The sequence below is a fragment of the Acanthochromis polyacanthus genome, chromosome 12 (genome assembly GCF_021347895.1).
Source record: "Acanthochromis polyacanthus isolate Apoly-LR-REF ecotype Palm Island chromosome 12, KAUST_Apoly_ChrSc, whole genome shotgun sequence".
In the NCBI taxonomy this organism is placed as follows: Eukaryota; Metazoa; Chordata; class Actinopteri; family Pomacentridae; genus Acanthochromis; species Acanthochromis polyacanthus.
Genome location: NC_067124.1, coordinates 16,402,910 through 16,425,369, shown reverse-complemented (window position 1 = coordinate 16,425,369; position 22,460 = coordinate 16,402,910). Strand labels below are relative to the sequence as shown.

The window sequence follows — 22,460 nt, the reverse complement described above, 5'->3', positions numbered from 1 at the left end:
TTTATGATGCTTTCTAATCTTTGCTCGAAGGCGTCCTCCCCGTGCTTTATGACCGAGTGTGTGCGTTTTCTGATGTTTATGGCTTTCTGCGATGGCGTGCTTTTTAGTAACTGATGTTTCCGAGGTTTTCGTTCTTTGTTTTCTGCCATGTCTCTGTTTTGATGTGATCCATTGCAGCATCTGAGACACTAAACAGCCAGTAGCGACTGTCAGAGGCCTGAGTGTGTGTTGGGGTGTCAGGGAGACATCTATCTGTCTCTGGACTGACAAACTGGATCTGTCACACTGCTGCTAGTCCTCTGTCTTTTCTGTTGGGTGGATAAAACTGATGAGGCAATCAAGTGTGTATATGTGTGGGATTTGGCAGTTATTTTTTCTTGTGTCCGTGACAGCACATGGTATGTTTTGTGTAGATGCAGCGTGTATGTCAGCACTTACGTTTACCATCATAATCTTGAGACTCTTGTTGCAAAATAAGGATATGCATAAATCCGCTTAGTGTGACAACTCAACATTATGTGCTAGAAACTCTGCGCTCCTTTTACTTTCTGCATGTCTTGCTGAAGCTGTAATGTATCTGCACTGATTTCTCAACTTTTGAACTCAACAGACTCACTGTCCATATTCTGTGCGATCCTGTGTTTTGGTGCCATTGCTACTGAGTCTAATCTTAATTAGGAAGTTAAATATCTTAGATAGTAAAGTGTTATGAGAATCAAATGTCATCGTGCTAGCAGCAGGAGACGGTATAATGGATTATATCATGTTTTTTTTCTGTTTTCAATAGAAAAACTTGGTTTCATGATAGCAGTTCTTCATTTTTGGGCAACATATCCAACATAAGTTTTATTGGAAATGATCTATCTAGTCAAATTTCCAAGGTATTATGATGCTGGACAGTGTTAATAAAATAATATTTGTAATATCAATTGCAAATGGTCTTATGTAATGTATGCATTTTGTGTTTTGGAGTTTATACCAAATTTTAAATTAAACAAAGACATCAGAGGCTCAAACTACAGTTCTGACACATTGTTATGTTGGAAATTAAATATTATTTGTGCACAGAATAAAGAGTGAGTTTACTATTGATCCTTTAGAGGCTTTTATCAGCCATCTGGGGACTCAGTTTAAACCCGTTCTCTCTTTCTATCAACGAGATAACATGTGAACCAGCTATAAACAAGAAAACCTATAGAAAGCATGTAATTTAACTTAATAATGTGATCAACAATATCAAAAATTGTGTATAGATCTACAAAGAGGGTTTTATGTCGAGGCTTTACAGTGGAATCCCCAGGAGCAGCTGCAGCAGTGACTGTGCTGCGACTGAAGTCAAGCATTTGGGAGTTGCTCAGTGGTTCTGTAATTGTGGACAGACATAACTGGTGTAACATAAATGGTTTGGCTGGAAAATGTTCTCTGAAGTGGTTGACTTATACATTTGTTAGTTTATAGCTGATTGCTAAATTTTTGTCACTCCAAACTTCAAATGCAAACAAATGCCCTGCAGTGGGTTCACGTACAGAAAAATAACTTTGATCAGTGAACTGCACTTGAGAAGAAAATGCTTTTCATTGTCTTTTCGATTTAGAAATACTGTGAGAATGTTTTAGAATAGGTTTTTCAGGGCTGTAACAGAATAACAAACCTGCCCATTGCTGCTGCAGTGCGTCATGTGCTAACCTTCATGTGTTTTCCATTCTTTATTCCACTTTCTCTGAACATTCTTGGAAGTCCTCGTTTGACCGACGAGGTTTCATGACCTCAGGTTTCATGAAACCCAAGCACGGAGCTTTATTTAATTTGTGGATAAAGTTGTTCATTCTTGGAAAGTCTGTCTTGTACAAGCTTGGTTGGTGTTTCAGAGCTCTGTAAGGAAAAGTTCATGTTTTTCTTCATTTTCCTCACTTCCCATTCTGCTTTTTCTGCTTGTTTGTGTCTCTTTACAAAACCTGACTTTATTTGCTCCTTATGTTTAAAATGTTGCTTTCTTGAGATCAGCAGCTCAGCTTTAACTAAGTGAAACCATTTATGTTTTGTTTTTTGTTTTGTTTTTTAAGTAGTTTATGTGTGTGACAGAGAGAGAGGATAGGCATGGGCTGGTGAGCTTTGGGAATGCTGCAGAGGACCTGGAGGGGTTTGTAGATTTGATGCAGGTGCGCAGCTTTCTGTCCAGGCAGAAACCTCTCACACTCCCACAGCTCTGTTCAGAGAGGAGGCGGGGGAGCTGCAAGAGCCAAGCACACATTAGAGGCCCGGTTTAAAGCCTCAAGGCGCGCACACACACACACACTCACACACACACACACACACACACACACACACACACACACACACACACACACACACACACACACACACACACACACACACACTGCCTGAGAGTACAGCAGTCAGAATGCGTGTACCAGTCTCTCTCTCTCTCTCTCTCTCTCTCTCTCTGTTTAGTAAAATATGTAGTGTAGTTTTGGAGCTTGGTTTTTATGTGTGTTTGTGTTCATACGTGTGTGAGAGAAATACAAATTTGAATAGTTATGTATGTAGGAGTGTCTTTTAGGATGCTAATAGATTTAATCACCTTCCTTCCTCTTGGATTTGCAGCGTCTTTGTATGTCTCTGCTGTGGCATTGTAGGTTACATGGCTGAAATAAACAGAGTAGAAGAAGCAGAAAACAAAACCAGTGATTTAACAACCACTGAAACAGACTCAATAAAAAGAAGAAAGAAATGCAACGTTGATCATCTGCAATATAAACAAATATAGATCAATCTTCCGGACTAATTTTCATTTGGGAATTTTGTAATTATTCTTTAATTTTTGCTGGTATTAAACATGTTTCATCAACAGAATCAAAATAAGGCGTTTCCATTGTCCAATATGCACATTAACTGTTTTCAAAACTCTTTTTTTTGTAAGTTTACCATTTGAATTAACATTTTGTAATGCAATACTTCAAAATGCACTCCTGTCTCTCTCAGGCACACGAATACTTACACACTGACGTGACTATCCGTCTTTGAGACGACACTGATTTAAAGCATTCCAAGCCTGTTACCAATACATCTACTTGCCTGACATCAAACCTAACCTTTACCCTGATCTAAACCTAATAACTTTAAAACCAGGTCTCGAGACTCAAACAGACTCTGAAGTTGTGAGTTCTGACTATATTTCTTTCAATCTATTATTGGTACAAGCATAGACAGAAAAGATCCGCCGAAGATGAGACTGACTTACGACTTAGGCAGATATTTTCTAAAGATGATCAGTTCTTTGCCTCACAGTGAAGTATGACAACACAATACAGAAGATATTTCAAGTGTCTACTCACCAAAATATTGAAATCCTTGAAAAACATTGACTGGTGTTGATGCATGTAGCATATTGTGCAGGCCTTTGCCTTTGAAGGACTTTAGAAGGAATTTATTTATCAGTTAGGCGATTTGATATACCTTTTGTAATATATTGGTACTTATACTCTCACAAATACAAGATGCTGCAATAGTTTTGATGCTAAGTATTTTTTGCCACTAATATACATTTGCAGATACATTATATATGTATACTTACACATGTACATTAATGCACACACTTGCATCTACTTTCCGGTAGGTGCAGAGATTCTGGCTGGAGTAACATGAACACCAGGTTATGTTGTTTCTCTCTTGTTCTGTGACAACAAGTCCACACACACACACACACACACACACACACACACACACACACATCCAGCACTGTCTGATTCTTAGATAAAATCTGCCTTTCGTAGAGTACATCACGACTCCACAGTCCACTTGTCTATCTGGTAGTACTGTTTGCACCTAGGTGTGGTCAAAAACATTCTCTTTTCACCCTTTATGTAACGGCTAAAATTTCTAATCCATTGTGTCTCAAAGTGGAGTTCCTTTTTTTGCAGAGGTTAATGCCAATAATTGCAGTGTTTCCTCTGCTTTGTGCTCTTAAATTCCCTCTTGTGTAATCAACATTCACAGCACTTAAGATTAAACAGACGGCAGGATTTGTTCTGAATCATAACCGTTTTCCTTTTATCAGAATTGGTCAGCTATAATTCAAACGTCACTGTTACTTTCACACCACAGACTATCAGAGCCAGACTGCAAACTGAGCTGGTAGCATAAAAGTACTCATTCCTTCTCTTATATTAGAATGTAGCCTTGATAAACGCTCAGAGTCTTGGGTGTACAGCAGGTGAATGTATTGTTACAGACAGACAAATGGAGCACATGAACAAACAGATGAGGGATTAATTTACTGAGAAAAGTATCTGCAGCTGCCGCCTGTGTCCTTAGTTTTTAAAGACGTGACTGGCTGTGTTTGTGCGAACATGAAGTGATTGAGTTCTTTGCAAAGGCTTAGTTGAGGACAAAGTCTTGAAAACTTCTCAAAGGCATGAGAAATGCAAGTCTGTACACTCTATGTATAGACTTTATGAACTTGTTCTTGCAAAAAGTTCTCATTTGTTTCCATATCGTCTTTTTCATTTCTTTTAACCTTCAACACTGTATTATCCCTTTTGTCATCCATATGTGCTTCCCTTTGTCTTCTCTGTCTTACTATCAGTGCATTTCTCTGTCTCAAGTATTTATGTTCCAGTCTCGTTTCGAACCAATTCATTTGTATGACTTTGATCTGTGTTGATTTTACATTTGTCCCTGCAAACATTTAACCAAAGCTGTCCATAATCCCTTCAGTTTTCACAGCCAACATTGTAAAGTTTGAGCCTCATTTACTTTGAATTTGACTTTATGGGTAAAACAAAATACCCAAACCAACAGGGGTGTGGCTTTTTTTTTCTTCCTTCATCTTTCAAGAAGCTTATTCAAAGAGAACCTCCAAAAGATCAAAGCATCTTTCTGTTGCCCTGTTAAATCGCTCCCCACAGCGATTGTTTAGCAGGCAACAAACAAAATCTCTTTCTACAAGTGGCTTCAGACAGCTCTGTGTGTGCTGATTTGTGCAACATTTGATTTGTGTGAGTGTGTGCGTGCTGGTGATTGCACGTTTGTGATAATTTAGCGAGGTTTGTGAGCAAGACAGCATATCGTATTCCTGCATTCCCTCTGTGTTTGTGTACAAGTGAGAGAAAGTAAAGTGTGTGTATTGGAACCATAGGGGATGATAAGGAGACAAAGAGATAGATGGAGAAGTTAAAACAAGTGGGTCAGAGTTAGAGGGAGGGATTTATAAATTTACAATGAGCAGGAGAAGCTCAGCTTTGTGTTGCATGAGCTTGCTGTGCAGTGGGCTCAGCATTCAGGGGTTAGCCATTCAGTCGACCATTTACTGGAAATTCAAGTTTGGCACTTCTTCAAAATCCATAGTTGGGACATTTATCATCTGTGTAATTAAATACTAACCCACTGGTTGTAACTTGTTGTTTCTAGTTGCACTTACTGCAGAGTCTTTCATTCCAAGGTGTTGATACCTTTAATGCAACATCTGAGAAAAGCAAATGAAAGCTGCAGCTAACAACGTCAATTATTCATGTCATGCCAGATTTAGATTTGTGGTGATTTTTTTATGAGACCAATAGGTTTCTTCTCTTCTAGTAAAACACTGTGCTGGAGATGTCAGTGATAAATTTGAATAGGATTTTGTTCCACTCCTGTTTCACAACAATCTCCAGCACTTTGAGTTTTGAAGGCTTCTTTGCCTTAAGTCTTCTCGGTGGGAATTAGAAATGTTGATATTGTCTTGTTTACACTATTTCTTAAGTACTTTGGCTTTATGTTTCTACAGCCAGTGGGTTTTCTGTAGACTGCTTGATGTTTTTTCCTTATAATGCTGTTGTATGTTGACATGGTTGTCAGGCCCACTGGCTCAGAAACACTCATGAAGCATTACATACTCACAACCATACTTAATGGTAGCAGTGGTGTCTTCATGTCCAATGCTTCTTCTCTCTTTTACCAAAACAAAAGTTACGTCTTTGTGTCTAAACAACTCCATTTTCATTTCATCAGACCACAGTGCTGATAACCAAAAGCTTTCGTCTTTGTCCAGATGAGCTTTTGCAAAGACTAAGTGAGCCTTTGTGTGCCTGTGGGGAAGTGGTTAGCATCCATGGAGACCAGCTTTGTATATCGTCCGCTGGAGTATCTGCTTTGAGATGATGGCACCAGAATTACTGAGATGCATCTTGATGGAGGTCCTTGATTTCTCTTTTGTCCCTTTCATTACCATTCTTGCCAATGTAGAGGTTACCTTTGGCTTCCTAACATGACCTTTTGAGGTTTTTCAAAAGTGGAGCTCCTTGTCCTTTTTGATTATGTTTTGCACTGTGGACCTGACACTTGAAAACACTTGGATGCAACCTTCAGAGGCTTTCCCTGTCTTGTTACCGGCCACACTACACTACTCTGACTCAATGATGGACCCTAATAACAAGCTCATTTAGCTCATAATTGGTTTGTTGCAGTTGACAAGTGACTGATTACAGGACTACTGCATCACCTTTTATAAATGCGTAGTGTATTAGAATACTGAAGAAAATGATAAAAAATTACCAGGACTACATGTCATGGAAGAGGAGCTTGTACTCTTTTTTTTTAAAAACGTTGACGATTTCAAGGGATATGAATCCATTGTTGCTACATTATTGACTTTGGTGGTTTCAAATGGATACATGTAATTCTTTATGCTAACTAATGTTATATTCTTGTGTAAAATATCCCACCCTTAACTTCTAATTTAACATCAGAATAAAGGGAGAGTGCTTGTAATGCAGTGCATCTTCACAATAGGTTAAAATCTAATTTAGCATGCCATCATCTTAGGTACATGTTGTGTGTTAAGTGGATTTAAATGCGGTTACCCTCGTACTGACACCACAGTTGTACTTATTGCCGGGTATCAATCTAAAAGTTTCAATACCAGTACCAATACTGATACCTTCACTTCGATACCGGTTCCTAAACGATACTTTTTTCGATACCAGTTTTACAATATATACTCTAACGGAATGAAAATTGCATTACACATTGCTTTTCACATCTTGAGTTTAATTTTCCAGTGATTTCCAGTGCAAAAGAACATTTGCAAGCAATGTACAGTTCAGTACATACTGAGCCACCTTCGCCTCCGGACCCTTCCTGGCCGACCCGGAGCCGGTCGCGGCGCACCGCACCCGGGGAGAGGTCCCGCGAGGGGATCATCCTGCACCGAGCGGCCACCCCTGGCCCGCCGAGTTGAATCCCCCGGGCGGACTGCGCGGACCCCACCCGTTTACCTCTTAACAGTTTCACGCCCTCTTGAACTCTCTCTTCAAAGTTCTTTTCAACTTTCCCTTAAGGTACTTGTCGACTATCGGTCTCGTGCCGGTATTTAGCCTGAGATGGAGTTTACCACCCGCTTTGGCATATACTGCACTGCGCACTATTGGCATCCATTTTACAAAAGTAGAGCCACGTTTTAGACCTCAGAGGCATCTTTTCCCACTTCGATGACACGCTACACAACTGCAGTAAAGTCAATGTACTTAACGTGAAACCTGTCTGTGAATGGGGGGGGACTCGCCACAGCATGTTTTTTTTCCGGCTTGCCGCAATCACGTGTGATGTTACAGCCAATCACAGGTTTGCTTTATCATAATCACGTGATAAGTACCGGAACATGGAATCGAAAGACTAGGCTTATTTTGATACTCATTAGTACCGAAACATTTCGGTCGGTGCCATTAAAGAACCGAAGTTCGGTACTCAGCCCTAGTTGTACTACAAGGCATTATAAGTAAATACGGCTTTTCTGTCAATGATGGACTCTACTATCTTTCTTATTCAGTATTGTCACAGTGGCACGACGACATGTGTTGTCTGCTTTTCACTCTGGTTGGAGCCATAATCCATTTGCATGCCAGAAAGGCCACAGATGCAGCAAAGTAGTTTGGATGGTGTTTTGGTGAATTGCTCCTTTATTTGTGTTGCAGATGAAAATGTTGATTACAATTCAAAGCCACAGTTCTCTCATCATCCTTGTTATGATGTGGATTAATTATCAATTAAACTCATGATCCCACAAATCTGTAGTGGATCTGCTGCGTATCCTGGGATATTATTCTCTGGATGGGGAAGTAAATAAACGCCTCGCTGTGCAAAGACGTACATGCCTCGTTTGGTATGCTGTGACGTTTTCCAGCAGATGGAGTAAATACGAATCTAAATGCAGACTCTCGCATTTGCAGATATGCAAGGAAAGACAGGCAGCCACACAAACCAAAACCAATAAAAATGGCACCTATTAAAAAATATTCACTCGCCTTTGAAGTTTTCCCCTTTTATTGCTTTTCTACATTGAATCATGGTCAGTGTAGTTTGACTTTTTTCCCAAAAAAAAAAAAAAAAAGCTGTTGCATGTCAAAGTGAAAACTGATTTAATTTTGCAGACTAATTTGAAATAATTCAAAATATAAATTGTAAAATAACTGATTTCACACATATTTACTCCTTTTAGGTCAGGATATAGAAGATGCACATTTGACCTCAATTAAACATTGATCCTGTGTGGGTAGGTCTCAGTCTGCCTTGCGCATCTATACACTTCAGTTTTACCTCAACTTTCCAGGTTCAGACTCTTATTCTAAGTTGAATTGAGAGTTGGACTCTGACTCGTTCTCCAGAAAATTCACCTTGTTGTTTTTAAACCATTTCTGTGGACCTTTGGCTGTTTGCTTCGGCTTATTGTCTTGATGGAAAACAAGTCTTGTCCAAGTCTCAGTTCTCTTCAGACTTCATCAGGTTGTCCTTCAGGATTTCTCTGCTTCTGAGTAACATCCCCACTTCATGATGCCGCCACCTCCATGCTTCACATCATGATGCCGCCACCACCATGCTTTACATCATGATGCCGCCACCTCCATGCTTCACATCACAATGCCAACACCTCCATGCTTCACATCATGATGCCACCACCACCATGCTTCACATCATGATGCCGCCGCCACCACCATGCTTTACATCATGATGCCGCCACCTCCATGCTTCACATCACAATGCCAACACCTCCATGCTTCACATCATGATGCCGCCACCTCCATGCTTCACATCATGATGCCGCCACCTCCATGCTTCACATCATGATGCCGCCACCACCATGCTTCACATCATGATGCCGCCACTGCTATGCGTCACAGCAGGAGTGGTGTATTGTGACAATGTGCAGTGTTTGGTGCCCACCAAACGTAGTACCTACTTTGATGGTTCAACAGCTCCATTTGGATCCCATCAGACTGCAAAACCTTTTCCCAGTTGACTTCAGTCTTCAACATGCCTTCTGCTGAACTCCAATCCAGGCTTAGTATGAGCTTTTGACTGACGCTTTTCAGTCAGGTGAATTTCTTGGAGTGTTCTTCAGTCTTTTTGGTGTAATTTTGTCCAGGAGTACTGATCCACCAGTGATTGGACCTTTCAGATACAGGAGTCTTTATACTACAATCACTGACCTCAGATGATCATTTACTAACTGCTGACTTCTTGCACCAACTGGCTACAACTGTGTTGAATTGGAAAAGCCATTACCTTTTTTTATTCTATGTTTAGTTGGCATTGCTTTGTAGAAATCACTTTTTTACACTGACATTAAAGAGCCTCTTTTGTAAATTCTTATCACAAAAGACAAATGAAAATGGCTCTGATTCAGTTTTGAAGAGCAATAAAAGGAGAAAACCTCCAAGGCAGGTGGATACATTTTGTAGACGCTGTATACTGCAGACAAACACGCATTGTGCTTGTTATGTGATTTCCACAAAGGTATTTGCAGCTAGTCACCTTTTGATATACAGAGTTTTCTCTGTCTTGTGTACGTCTCTGTCTATGCTGATGTCTTGATGTACAGTCGCCCTCTGATTCACAATTCAATCAACATTTTGAGATATACCTTAATCCCAGATCATTGTTCACTGCTCGTTGCTTAGACGAGGATTAGATATTATTAAGGCAGGCAGAGCCACACAGATCCTCATGTCGCTTCCACAGTGCAGCTCTGCTTATAAAGTAAATGTAAAAGAGTTTGTAATGTCGTGTGTTTATGAGCACAAAGCAAAATGACACTTAAAGTGAATTTGAGAATCTGTATGATTTATTTTTTAATAATAATATATATGTAGTTTATATACATATCATAGTGCATATACAGTAGGCGAGACATTATAGCCAGTGGCTGGGGTTAGCAGAAAAAAAAAGAAGAAAAACATTTTTCCACTTGAATATATTTACAGTGCCGTGAAAATAATCTTTTTCATGTGCTCAGTTTTAGGCTCTCAGCAGAGACATCTGTCTTCAATCCAAAGGGAAAACAAAGGGTCCAAATCAAATGCTTGTCATCCAGTAATAACGTTCAAAGGATATGTTTTCCACCCACCTTTTCTGAAAATTAAATAAGTGATTTATTTGATCTCTTTTTAAGTCTGTCAGTGTGCCTGTGCAGGTGGGAGAACAGGATGAGAGGGAGTTATAGTGGAAGGAAGAGAGGTATGAACAACAAAGAGAACGCCCAGAGATAGTAGAGAGGGATGGAAGCAAAAGGATAAGCGCTGGAAAGGGGGAAGAAAAGAGCAGAATATGGGTGTCTGCAAAAATGGAAACACCTTTGGCAATATGTCAGAGGCATGACTTCTAAGGCTTTGACATATTGCTAAGGAAATGATCAGTCAGCACAGTTTTAGAGCACAGGGCTCGTCACTAACAGAGCTAGAATGCAAATGCTGCATGCCAAGCCCACAGGACACCATGTTCCCAACATCTTCAAACATGTGTACTGATGTTTGAAGCCCAGGTGGTTCTACTCTGCAGCTCTTGTTCCTAAACTGCTGCCTTGGATCTAAACTTTATGTGGTGGTTTTCTGCATGGAAGGAACATTTGCATGATTTCAGGATGCCATGAGCACAATCAGATCAGATAAAAATTCCTAATGTACAGGTGTAATTACCCCCAGAGGAAGAGTCCATTACTCGGAGCAGGAGATGCGTTAGGTCAGACTCACAACACATTGACTGTTTTCTTTCACAACAGTGTAAAATAAAATAAATGTGGAGGCAACAGTCAGATATCTGTTGGATATTTGCACTGTGCAGAACTGTTCTGCTACATAATGCTCACCATCCTCTCAGCAAAGCACGAAAACTGAAGTGGCTCAGAAACCTTGAGATTGTAATTAGAAGGTGAACTCCAGTGACATGAAACTTGAGAACATAAAAGAGAAAAGCTTTTTATTGCTTGGATTTGGGATCTTGATGAATAGAAGCAGCATCGTGGAAGCTTTTTGTTGTGTTGAATTAAATGGGAAGAAGATACACAGCTCTTAAAGGCGACCTGCACAACAAAAGCTCTGAACCCACAGAGAATGTTTACATATGTACAGGAGACATTTATAAACTGGACAGTACATGTATATCAGTAGATTAAATCATTGGGTTTTTTTTCAATGTGCTGTGAAGTCAGTGTGCTGAGTCAAATAGCCCTAAAATATTAAGACCAATAAAATTCATTTTTCTTTTCTTTGTCTTGGCAGAAATGACATAGTGAAGTAAATATGTACTATTTCTGTCAAAATCAGAAATATTTTTTTAAAAAGAAATATTTCAGGAATCAAAAGGACGATAAAGAAGAGATAGGAAAGGGAGACAGATGGACAGATGAAAACATGTTTGTGATGAAAAGGGCGATTGATGCTTTGTTCAATAAAGTTGTGTGTGTTTGATATTTACTGTTTGAGCAGATGCAGTTTTGTAACTTTCCTCTGTGCCTCTGTGCAGGTAGGAGAAAGACAACATGTGCTGGTGACAGAGGAATCGTTTGATGGACAATACTACGTGGCTCACAACAAGTTCTACGAACAGGTACGATGGTGGATAAAAACATGTTCAGATGCAATTTGCATCCAAGTTCACGAACCTTCTTCAACATTGATTTGTTCTGAATTGCAGTGAGATGCAGGCCATATTGAATAAAACCACTAGACCTGGTCTTCCCAATCATAAGAACAATAATTTTGAATTTACATAAAATGTAATCAGAGTTACAACCGGCTCTGTGCCCATTACTCTTGTTTGAATTACTCATGACTCGTCACCGCATACAAATGTTAATATCAAGTTATAATAATATCTCTGCAATGCAATCAGTGCATAGATATCAGCATGATATGTTAGGTTCCCATGACAAGAAAGAGCCAAACAGGAGCTTTGTAATTATACTGGTTAGGCCACATATTTGAGCATACTGAAGTAATGAAGACAGTTCAAAATTCTTCAAAGCAATATTGGATTTTTGACATTTTATGAGTTTTACAGTTTCCCACCATCTTGACACTGACATTATCAGACTCTAGACAATTTTCCCTACATGATTATAAAAAATATCTCTGCTGCCCACATTTTATAATGAGATACGTGAAAAAACATAACAATTACATTTTTTTGGTTCCCTTGTTATACAGGCTGTTATAAATAAGTAACTGCAAATATTATATTAAATGATAGATCTGGTTGTGACCAACATATAACCTTAAAAACAAAGTTAGTGAAATTCTCCCGAAAATAGCCTCTAGCTAATAGATTTATAAAATGAGATAAGCACATACTCCAGAGGTCATGAGCATGTCTCACCATGTTTACTTTTACTGCAATGCATACAATATATTTCCTAAAACTTTAAGACATTAACAAAGGATCACTGATCACACAAAACCCAAATATAGATTCTAGTTTTCATATAGACACAGGCTTAGTAGTTGCAGTAATATTTATTGAGCACATTTAACCTAACAGATAATAATCAGTAGAACTTTAATACATGCTAAAGGCTTATTCAGGAGAGTGAATGTATGTTGATGCTGTTGTGTTGGAGCTATACTGACATAGTAAAGCTGACCTGCGCCATCGAGAAAACACAGAGTGGAAAAGCCGTAAATGAATCTGCATTTGATGATTCCGGATGTGAAGCCAATCCAAGTCTTCCTCATTTTCACACTTAGTAAATCTGATCAGAAGGTTTGCTTTGCATGTCACAGAGGTTCTCACAGCAGGTGTCAGAAGCTTAAGCTTGTATTGACTAAAGTAGGTTAGCTATAATATCAAACACACTCACAAATACACACACACACACACACACCCTGCGGTGGTCATGAGAGCATTTGGCGGCTGATAGCAGCAGTAGTTTTTGCTTCTTTTTTTTTTCTTTTTTTTTACTGTACTGACATTAAGGTCAGCCCTAAAGACATGAACATTCCATCCAACACACACACACACACACACACACACACACACACACACACACACACACACACACACACACACACACACACACACACACACGGCTTCAAAGACCCTCTCTCAACCTGTGAAAAATTCACTTTAAAACATCTTCAAATAAATCAATTTCCTCCTGCTTTAACCATCATCAGAAACATGTTTGAAGTTATGCTTTTTATTAGCAGGGAGGGCAGGGGATGGTAATAATTTTTCCTCCCTTCCACTTTCCTCTCCTCCCCTCCTCTCCTCCTCCTTTGCACCTCCTTCTGCAGGCTATAAACTTAAGTTACAAGTGTTACTCGGTTCATGTGTGTGTTGCGCGAGTGCACGGCTCCTCCACGCGTGTGTGCATTTCTGCGTATCCGGGCATGTGTGTCATGTGCGACTGTACTTAAGAGGGGACGTGTTTGATGTTTTTCCTGCCCCATTTTTTTCTCCTCTTTTTTTTGGACATTAAGTCTCTGGCATGTTCTCTTAAATCACACTTTGACTTGGGAGAAAAAACAACCACCACGCTCCAATATGTCCCTGAATCTGTCTAGCAAAGGAAAACGCCTGCTTCCACTGGACGCACAGACACGTGTATACAGAAACCTGACTCACAGGAGTATGAGTTGTATCTTCCTCGCTTTAATCTACGATCTAATATTCATTCTTGATGCAGTTATGTAAATGCATGTGAAGTTCAAAGCTTTAGCCTCACTGTGCAGGATAAAAACAACAGCATTAAGAGTTGTGTTAAGACTGCAACTGGAAAGAAGAGGAATGAATTGTGGGAGCAAAGAAAAGGAGGTGGAGAGGGGAGGCTGCGTGGGTTGAGGGAAGTAGGGAACAAGATGGAGAAAAGGTGCGAGTGTGAACAAGTGGCCTACTTTTCCCTTTTCCACCATCAGATGGATATCAATCCTGACGGTTGTAATAGGTGCCCAACCCACCTGTGTGTGTGTGTGTGTGTGTGTGTGTGTGTGTGTGTGTGTGTGTGTGTGTGTGTGTGTGTGTGTGTGTGTGTGTGTGTGTGTGTGTGTGTGTGTGTGTGTGTGTGTGTGTGTGTATCAGTTGGTAGTGGAGGGAGGAAGCATCAGAGGGGTTTTCCAATGAAATCGGACAAGCTCTTTCATCATTTAATCACCATGTAATGGGCCTCAAATGACCCTCACCTAAACAGCGCTGCCTCCCCCTCCGCCCTGCTGTTTTACCTCTCTGCTCACAGTCTGGTTGCTGCTACTCTCATGCACACACACACACGCTCTCGCAGTGGTCAGAGTGTCGAGCAGCAGGTGTGTTGATTGGGCAGGTGTGTTCCTGGCTGCGTGTCTGTTTGGCCTGAGCGCCGTCTCCTATCATATTCCACCAGCTGGATGAAGACTGACAGATTAATACTGAGGCAGGCTCGCTCCTGCCATCGCCGCGGTAACAATCCCTCCACCGGTTCATGAGCTATTCTCTGCCCAGTCGGTGACTTAGTCCTGCAGAGCGGCGTAATGGTTAGACAGACCACCAGGCGCTCTGAGTCAGCACGAAACCACCCTGAACCTGAATTTCTAACACGTCCGAGGCCTGAAAATAGGCAAGAATAAAGAGAATTTATGGCCAAGAATTATCATCATCATTTAGCTTTAAACATAGTCCATACACTTTTATAATAACAACTAGTCAGTGTCAGATAATTTGCCGTCGCTGGGTTCATTTCAGCTCACACACAGCTTTGGAAGCAGAATAAATCATTGCATGTTTACAAAGAAAACTTCCACTTTAGTTGTGATTATAATTTGCGTGAGCTCTTAGAACTGCAGTTTAAATCCCCCCAATAATTAGACAATACAAATCATCCAGTAAGTGTTTACCACAGAGATTGAATCTGAGAACGAGAGCAAAAGAAGAGGAATAAATCAGCGCCCTAATCGTACGGCATACATCGCCGTCAGCCTGTTGACTCTGTAGTTAGTTTGAAATTTGTTTTGAAAGAAGATGACTTTTCACACATTCTGTGTTTACAGAGGTAAGTCATTAAGGACAAATTCCATTTCACATGAAGTCGTAATTATAACTCTTTGTTTTGCCTTCCTTCCTGCTGCTGCGATCGGCCAAGATTTATAGTTGCCATGGTGAAATAATAAGACAAACCAGCAAATCACTCCGGTTTATCTCACAGATGGAACTGAAAGCACTCAGACCCTGTTTTTCCAAGCAGCCAAGGACTATCTAAATAACAATGTGGGGGTGCATTGGGGGAAACAGCTTTGAGCGGCTGCTAATTGAAATTGTCATTGACAGATGTGAAGAAACATGCAGAGGGTATGTTATTTGGCTGGAGGAGTGGTTATATATGAATGACTTTCTTTTTTAAATCACAGCAAAGTGCTGGATTTGTTCTGTTCGTAGATACTAAATACTGATGGATCCAAAATCATAACTTTGGAGTATTTGTAGGTTCATTGTACTGCTTTGACAGGTCATTTTATAATCAGTGCTGATGGCAGTCATGGCGTCTTCTGATTTGCAGGTGCTGGTACCTCAGAGGGTGGAATTCAAAGGGAAGATGATCGAGGTGGACATCTACGAAGCAGGAAAACACTTCTTGAAAGGAAAACCAGTAGAAGACAGCAAACCGTTCACCCCCTCCATCGCTGCACCGCTTCAGAAAGGAGAGGTATCTGGTTTGACACAGGTAAAAACACACAGATACATGCACACCTGCACAGAGATGTAATTAAGTCTTACCCAGTAATTGTTGTAAATTAACATTACATTAAACAAATTCACAATCAGACAGCTTTATAGTTAAGATGGTTAAATTCAAACAGAGGCCTGTTCACCCATAGGGCAAAATATTACGAATGATTCACAATGAGGCTGCACAGTGGAGTAGTGGTTAGCACTTTCGCCTTGCAGCAAGAAGATCCCTGGTTCAAATCCCGGGGTGGGCCTGGGATCTTTCTGCATGGAGTTTGCATGTTCTCCCTGTGCATGCGTGGCTTTTCTCCGGGTACTCCGGCTTCCTCCCACAGTCCAAAAATATGCTGAGGTTAACTGATGACTCTAAATTGCCCGTAGGTGTGAATGTGAGTGTGATTGTTTGTCTGTATATGTAGCCCTGCGACAGACTGGCGACCTGTCCAGGGTGTCCCCTGCCTTCGCCCGAGTCAGCTGGGATAGGCTCCAGCGACCCCGCGACCCTAGTGAAGATAAAGCGGTGCATAGAGAATGGATGGATGGATGGATGATTCACAATAAAGGTGAAAGTTTGGGGTCTATTAGCATATTCAACAGGTTGGATGCTAAAGAAATCAGTTGGTGGGAAGACCTGAGCAACTTTGACAAGAATCTAAAACTTCAGCCCAGAAAGCTGGGTCTTAGTATCTCAGAAACTGTTCAATCTGTGGTGAGGCAGTGGTGAGTAAAAAGTGACAGTTAAGGATTGACAAACAGTGAGTCAGAAACAGAGCTGTGCTTCCAACTCACAACTTCAAAGATTTTAATGATCCTCTGCTAACTTCTTCGTTGTGCCAGATACCACGGGGCACTTCTGTTGGTCTTTTTCTGATTTAGCGGTATAAAGTTTGTTGCAGCTTGAAGTGCACAATAAAAAATGAACTGCAAGTCTCCGGATTTAGTTCCAACCAAAAGGATGGGGTCAGAAAATGAAGCCGAAAAGCAGATTAAAGCAGGTTTTTTTTTAATAATTCCAATGCGAAGCTAATCAACTCTGACATTTGGATTCATTTCTTAGCTGTTGCTGGCAAAGACAGAAAACAATTGGACTTTGTTAGCTGCTGCAAATGTGCAAGAGTAGTGCGATACAACAAATGTTTCATCTTTGGGTTCAGGCGACGAACCTTCTCTGTTCTCTAAATAAGCATCCTTTAAACATAAAGCACTTCCTACTGCTCATATCAACAAGATTTTATCAAGAAATGCATGAAATGTGCACTTACTGCACTAGAATGAGTGTATCTTGTTTAACTGTAATCAAAATTCTACTCAGCTATTGCATCTCTATCAGTATTACACAAACCAAATAAGATGCTTTTCCTGTGGCATAGAAGGTAATGAGAGGATGTATCCCATCTTTCAAGCTCTCGCTTTGTGTTCTTTTCTTGGCAAAACTGTGAAAGTTGTGTTTACAACTGGGTCTTCAAATTTTGTGCACTCAGCAAATGAGAAAGGTGTGTTTGTGTGTCCATATTTTTAGTCCATGCTTGCGTCTATAGTTTGTAAAGAAGCACCAGTGTATCATCCGTGAGATAAGTAATTTTAGATAAGCTGTGGCTAGCTAAACTGTCCTCTGTCTGCCTTTTCAGCACACACACACACACACACACACACACACACACACACACACACACACACACACACACACACACACACACACACACACACACACACACACACACACACACGCACGCACGCACATACAAGACCATGTTAATGTATCTGTTTCACTGCATGTTATTTTTCACTCTGACTAGCTGTAGCTTATAGCTCAGGACATGGAGCCACAGAGCAGAATATGATACACTTTCTAATTTCACACTCCATCAGCCTTTACTGCCAGACAGCGAGGGAGGGGCAGAAAGCAACAGACAGAGACATGAGAGAGCCGGGTGGGGGGGTTCGGATGAAGAGGAAAGCAAGCAGAGAGAGAAATGGATAGCAGAGAGTGAGATAAAAAAGAAAGAATGAGAAAGGTTTCGCAGCAAACCAAGCGACACGTCACTCAGCAGTGAAAAGTTCAGCAGTGGAGACTGGACCTTGTAAAACTAGTTGCCTCATAAAGTCTGCAGCTCATCCAACACACACGCACATTCGCACAGGCACTGCTTACTTTCCCCCACGCTCACACTCTTTCAACAGACTTTCTTACACAATATTCCAGGTCTTATTTTTGCAGGGTTTGATGTAACACATGGCTCTCTTGCACATACATTCATGCACACACACGTCACTCTTCTCACCTTTATCACACACGATCTATTGCCTGATGCCAGCTGGTTCCAGGTCAAAATGCGAGTTATTTTTTGAAGTGAAAATGGAGGGGAGGTCGTCATCTCCACTTGAACAATGGGGATATTTCTGTAGAGAGACGGGGGTTGACAGAAAGGCAGAAAATATTGAATCTTGGTTACTTCAGTAGCTGAAACCCCCACTGGATTTCAGCTTCTTGTTGCTGAGCCCAACAATCCCCATCAGGCTCAGCCATCAGATCATGTCGTTGCGCTTGCCTCCCGAGCATGGCTGCAGAAAGGATCTGGGCTTTCCTATTTCCTGCAACATGCTGCAGCTCTTCGTTTGTTATTACTTCATTGCAGTGTTGGAAATGGACTGACTGAACCTTCGAGATAGGGAGACGGACCTGTATATCCGACAAGAGCTTTCATTAGAGTCTCTACTTCTTCAAGACAAGACAGCTGAGGATGGATGGATGGATGGATGGATATGTCACAGTATACTTTTATAAATGGCTTCTCTCCGTTGACAGACTCACTACAGACTAAGGTCTGTCCAATCTGAACTTGCAGGATCACTGAAGCTGTAGAGCAGAACAAGAAGACTATGACATCAACTACTGACTTTGCAAGGTGCATTTCAAAACGATGTAATTAGTGAGTTGTGTCACTGTAGAGGAAACTGAATGATAACGGACACACTTTGCATCATGGCGGTGTAACTTTCTGTGAACAGAATCTGGCGTGGAGGATGAATAATATCAGCAACATCATGAAAAAGCATCAAAACGGCAGAAATATGAGTCACTGCTTGTAATCCAAGCGAAAGTAAGATGCAGAGATTGAATGACATGCTTCACTAGATCTTTGGAGGGAAATTGTGCTTCAGATCATGTGATTAAACCAAAAGACTGAGTGATTTGACCAAACCATTAACCCACCATTAATGTCACATCAGCATGTTTTAATTCAGTAGTGGACTCGAAAAATTCATTAACGTCTGAGTCTGCTGTGAACAGCATATTTGGCAATTAGCACGATATTATATTAATTTATCTCTAGATGCTGCTGATGATCTGTAATCTCTGGTTCTTATGGTCGAGTCTTTATGACTGTGAGTGGCACTTGTGAGCACAGTGCGATAACTGACCTAATGGCTTGGAAACAAAGCAGAATCATGTACATGCAATGTCCTTGACGTCAGTGTGAGCGTCTGTATTCGCAATGTTATTCTAGTGAAGGGAATAATTGATTTATCAGCATTATTTTCTTTTTTCCCCACTTACTCAGTTCCCATGTGCTCGCAGTCTTTATGTTCACGTATACTCATATACATACGGCAAACTTTTTTAACTTGTGTACGTCATTCATGAGGGACAATGAAGACTACCTAAACTGGCTCAGTTGTGGAGAAGTCGTCACAGGTTCAGAGTTCTTACGATTGAATGTCAAATGTTACTTGAGGTCCAAATCCATTTATTACACAGTACAAATAATTTAAATTGTCTTGTTTTAAGGTACATTTTGTGGCCAAATGCATTGTAAAATATACGTTTTAAATGAGTCATCACTGAGCTAAATATGAGAGTTAATCTGGATATTGATTTTCAGTGATGTCCCCCTAATTGAACGTATCATTCACTACAACCTTACCCGTGTATACATGTGCGCATAGACCTATGGGTGACTGTTTCTATACATATCTGAAGACCATCTATTTTCTGTGGGACTCCGTGTGAGTCCACTACATACTGAACTGGATGTGAATTAGTGATAATGGAGAGGCTGATACTCCATGTCTTGCATCAAGGGTCCATAATTACAGGCTTTTGGCCGAGAGCAGGAGAGAAACAGAAGAAAAAAGGAGCAGAAGGAGAGACATTGTGTGATGAGGTACATGATAGCTGGGAGGTGATAGGAAGAGAGTCTGAGCTTTTATCTTTTCATCCAAGATGCAGAGGAGCAATGTAAGAGAGTAGTGGGACAAAGAAAAAGTGGTGGATAAGTGGGTGATTGGATAGGCAGAGGAAGCAGCAAAGGTCCGTAATGTCCATTTGTCAAAAGAAGAACAAAGTGAGAGATCTGTCGTGTCAGAAATAAAGACGAAGAGGGATTGCACACCAGCCAGCATATATAGTGATGTGTGAGGGACTGACGCATGATGGCCAGATGGATGGATGGACGAGTATGAAAGCCTCTGCAATTGGTTTGAGAGTAGAGCGATGGATGTGCGACATGATGGTTTAGATGCACGTAACCGATGGATGAGTAGATGAACACATACATGAATGTGTGAATATATGTTCAGGTACAGCAATTCTGAATGGATGGATGAGTAGCGAGGATAGATTCATAGCGATCTAGCAACACGCTCGCTTTGTCTCTATGAGCAGGCCTTGAATGTTGTGCTGTGGTCTGGAGCTGGCAGATGTTATGTCTATAAAGCAAACATTTATGGAAAAAGAATAGAAAAATTACAACCTACAACTCTGGATGTATTCAATCAGATAGCAGCTGGGAGTTCTGAATTTGTCTGTCACATTTTGGTGCAACAGTTTTTAAACACCATGAAAAAAGTGTTTTTTAACCTTGTTGACGTGTCCATATGGTGTGTTTTTATATGCTGGAATAATTATCATGATTGAAATAATTAGTCAACGCAAAGTGTTGAGCTTTTGTCCTTGAAACTGGGGTGTACAAATGATACCCCTAATTCAGACTTCTGGAGTTTCATTCGTATTTAATTTTATCGTGTCAGCTCGCAGATTGTGACTTTCTGCATCATTGTTATTATTCAGAAGTTGTTTCCTGTTCTGACATCTGTAGTTAATTTACTAGAGTCTAACAACTTGCCATTGTGCAGCCTAAAATAGTGTTTGAGCAGAGTTATAAGTGAGCTGGTGTGCCGAGCCGCAGAAACTACAGAGGGATGACAAGAAGTAATGATGTAGAGTTTCATCAAAGTCACTTTTAGGCAGTAAGGGAATATTTTCATGGGAAAAGCTTCTAAATATGTAACTTTGATACACAGAGATGAATTTTACAAATTAATTCACATCCAGAGATGGACTTTAGGTCAAGCATATTTTTTTTTAGAAAGATTCTTTCAAATTTGGAAGAAAAAAAAAAGCAAAAATCACTGATTAGCCAATTTTCATTTCTAAGGCCGTCTTTTCTATGGGAATTTTTTTTCACTTCATAAGTTAAAGCCAGGGAATCTGTGTAAAAGATAAACTTAACTAGGCTGCAGTTTTGAAACTTATTTTAAAATTTAACTGTCATCATCTTCAATTCAATTCAATTTTATTTATACAGCGCCAATTACAGTCAAATTGTCTCAAGACGCTTTACAGAACCCATATGCCTGAACCCCCAGAGCAAGCCCTAAGGTGATGGTGGCAAGGAAAACACCCTTTTAATAGGGGGAAAAAAACCTTGAGCAGAACCCGGGTCTTTATGTGGGGGGACCCATCTGCCTGCTGGCCGGCAGGTTGAGAGGGACAGAGGAGGTAGAGAGGTAGATGGGGATGGGGGAAGAGGAGGGTGGGGAACAAGGAACATAAAACACACAATCTGATACATGTGTGATAAGCTAGATGATACATACAAAGTACAAGCTAACATTGAAACTGATTCATAGTTTACTGCTATGGTGTATGGCTCTGGCATTAAATAAAGTACATATATAGCTGGTAGTAAAATTCAAACAGTATGTAGATTAGCATATCAAGTATATTAAGGGCAATGCAGAGTAGATTGGTGGAAATGGGCAGCTGGAAGCAGTGGGCTGGAGGAAGGTCAGCAGCAGCATCCCACAATGGACATCTTGGATTTTTAAAAGCCGGACATTATCAGGGAGGAGTTTATCTCAGTGAGAACTCAAGTATGGTGGCAACACACACTACTTTATTGTCGGTTTTACTCAAAATGCGGCCACAATTTACAAATCAAGCACAATGATGTCTTGAAAAAGTCTTGAAACTGTACATTAAGACCCTGAACTCATTCAAAAAATGTTTGCTGAAGTAGCAGATCAAGTTAGAAGCAGGGTCATTTTCTGATACACTTCTGTACAATCAGGCTTCTTTTTGCCACCAGAGGAGTTGCCTTAGAAAGAATGCAGGTTTAAGGCACTTTGGCAGGAGGCTACAACCATCTTCCATACAAAATCTGTCACTGTCACTGAGGTTCAGGCCCTTCTGAACTCCAAAAACATTCAGGTCAGATAGTTAAAGAACTATGAGC

At 40.5% G+C, this 22,460-nt stretch overlaps 1 protein-coding gene across 1 annotated transcript in view; it reads left to right on the top strand.

Moving 5' to 3' along the window:
- Positions 1-22,460, top strand: part of cdkal1 (CDK5 regulatory subunit associated protein 1-like 1) — a 280,453-nt gene that overhangs the window by 245,253 nt on the left and 12,740 nt on the right. The window contains exons 13-14 of the mRNA XM_022193047.2: positions 11,773-11,856; positions 15,773-15,937. Coding sequence (XP_022048739.2) covers positions 11,773-11,856; positions 15,773-15,937 — 249 coding nt within the window. The remainder of the gene's footprint in view (positions 1-11,772; positions 11,857-15,772; positions 15,938-22,460) is intronic.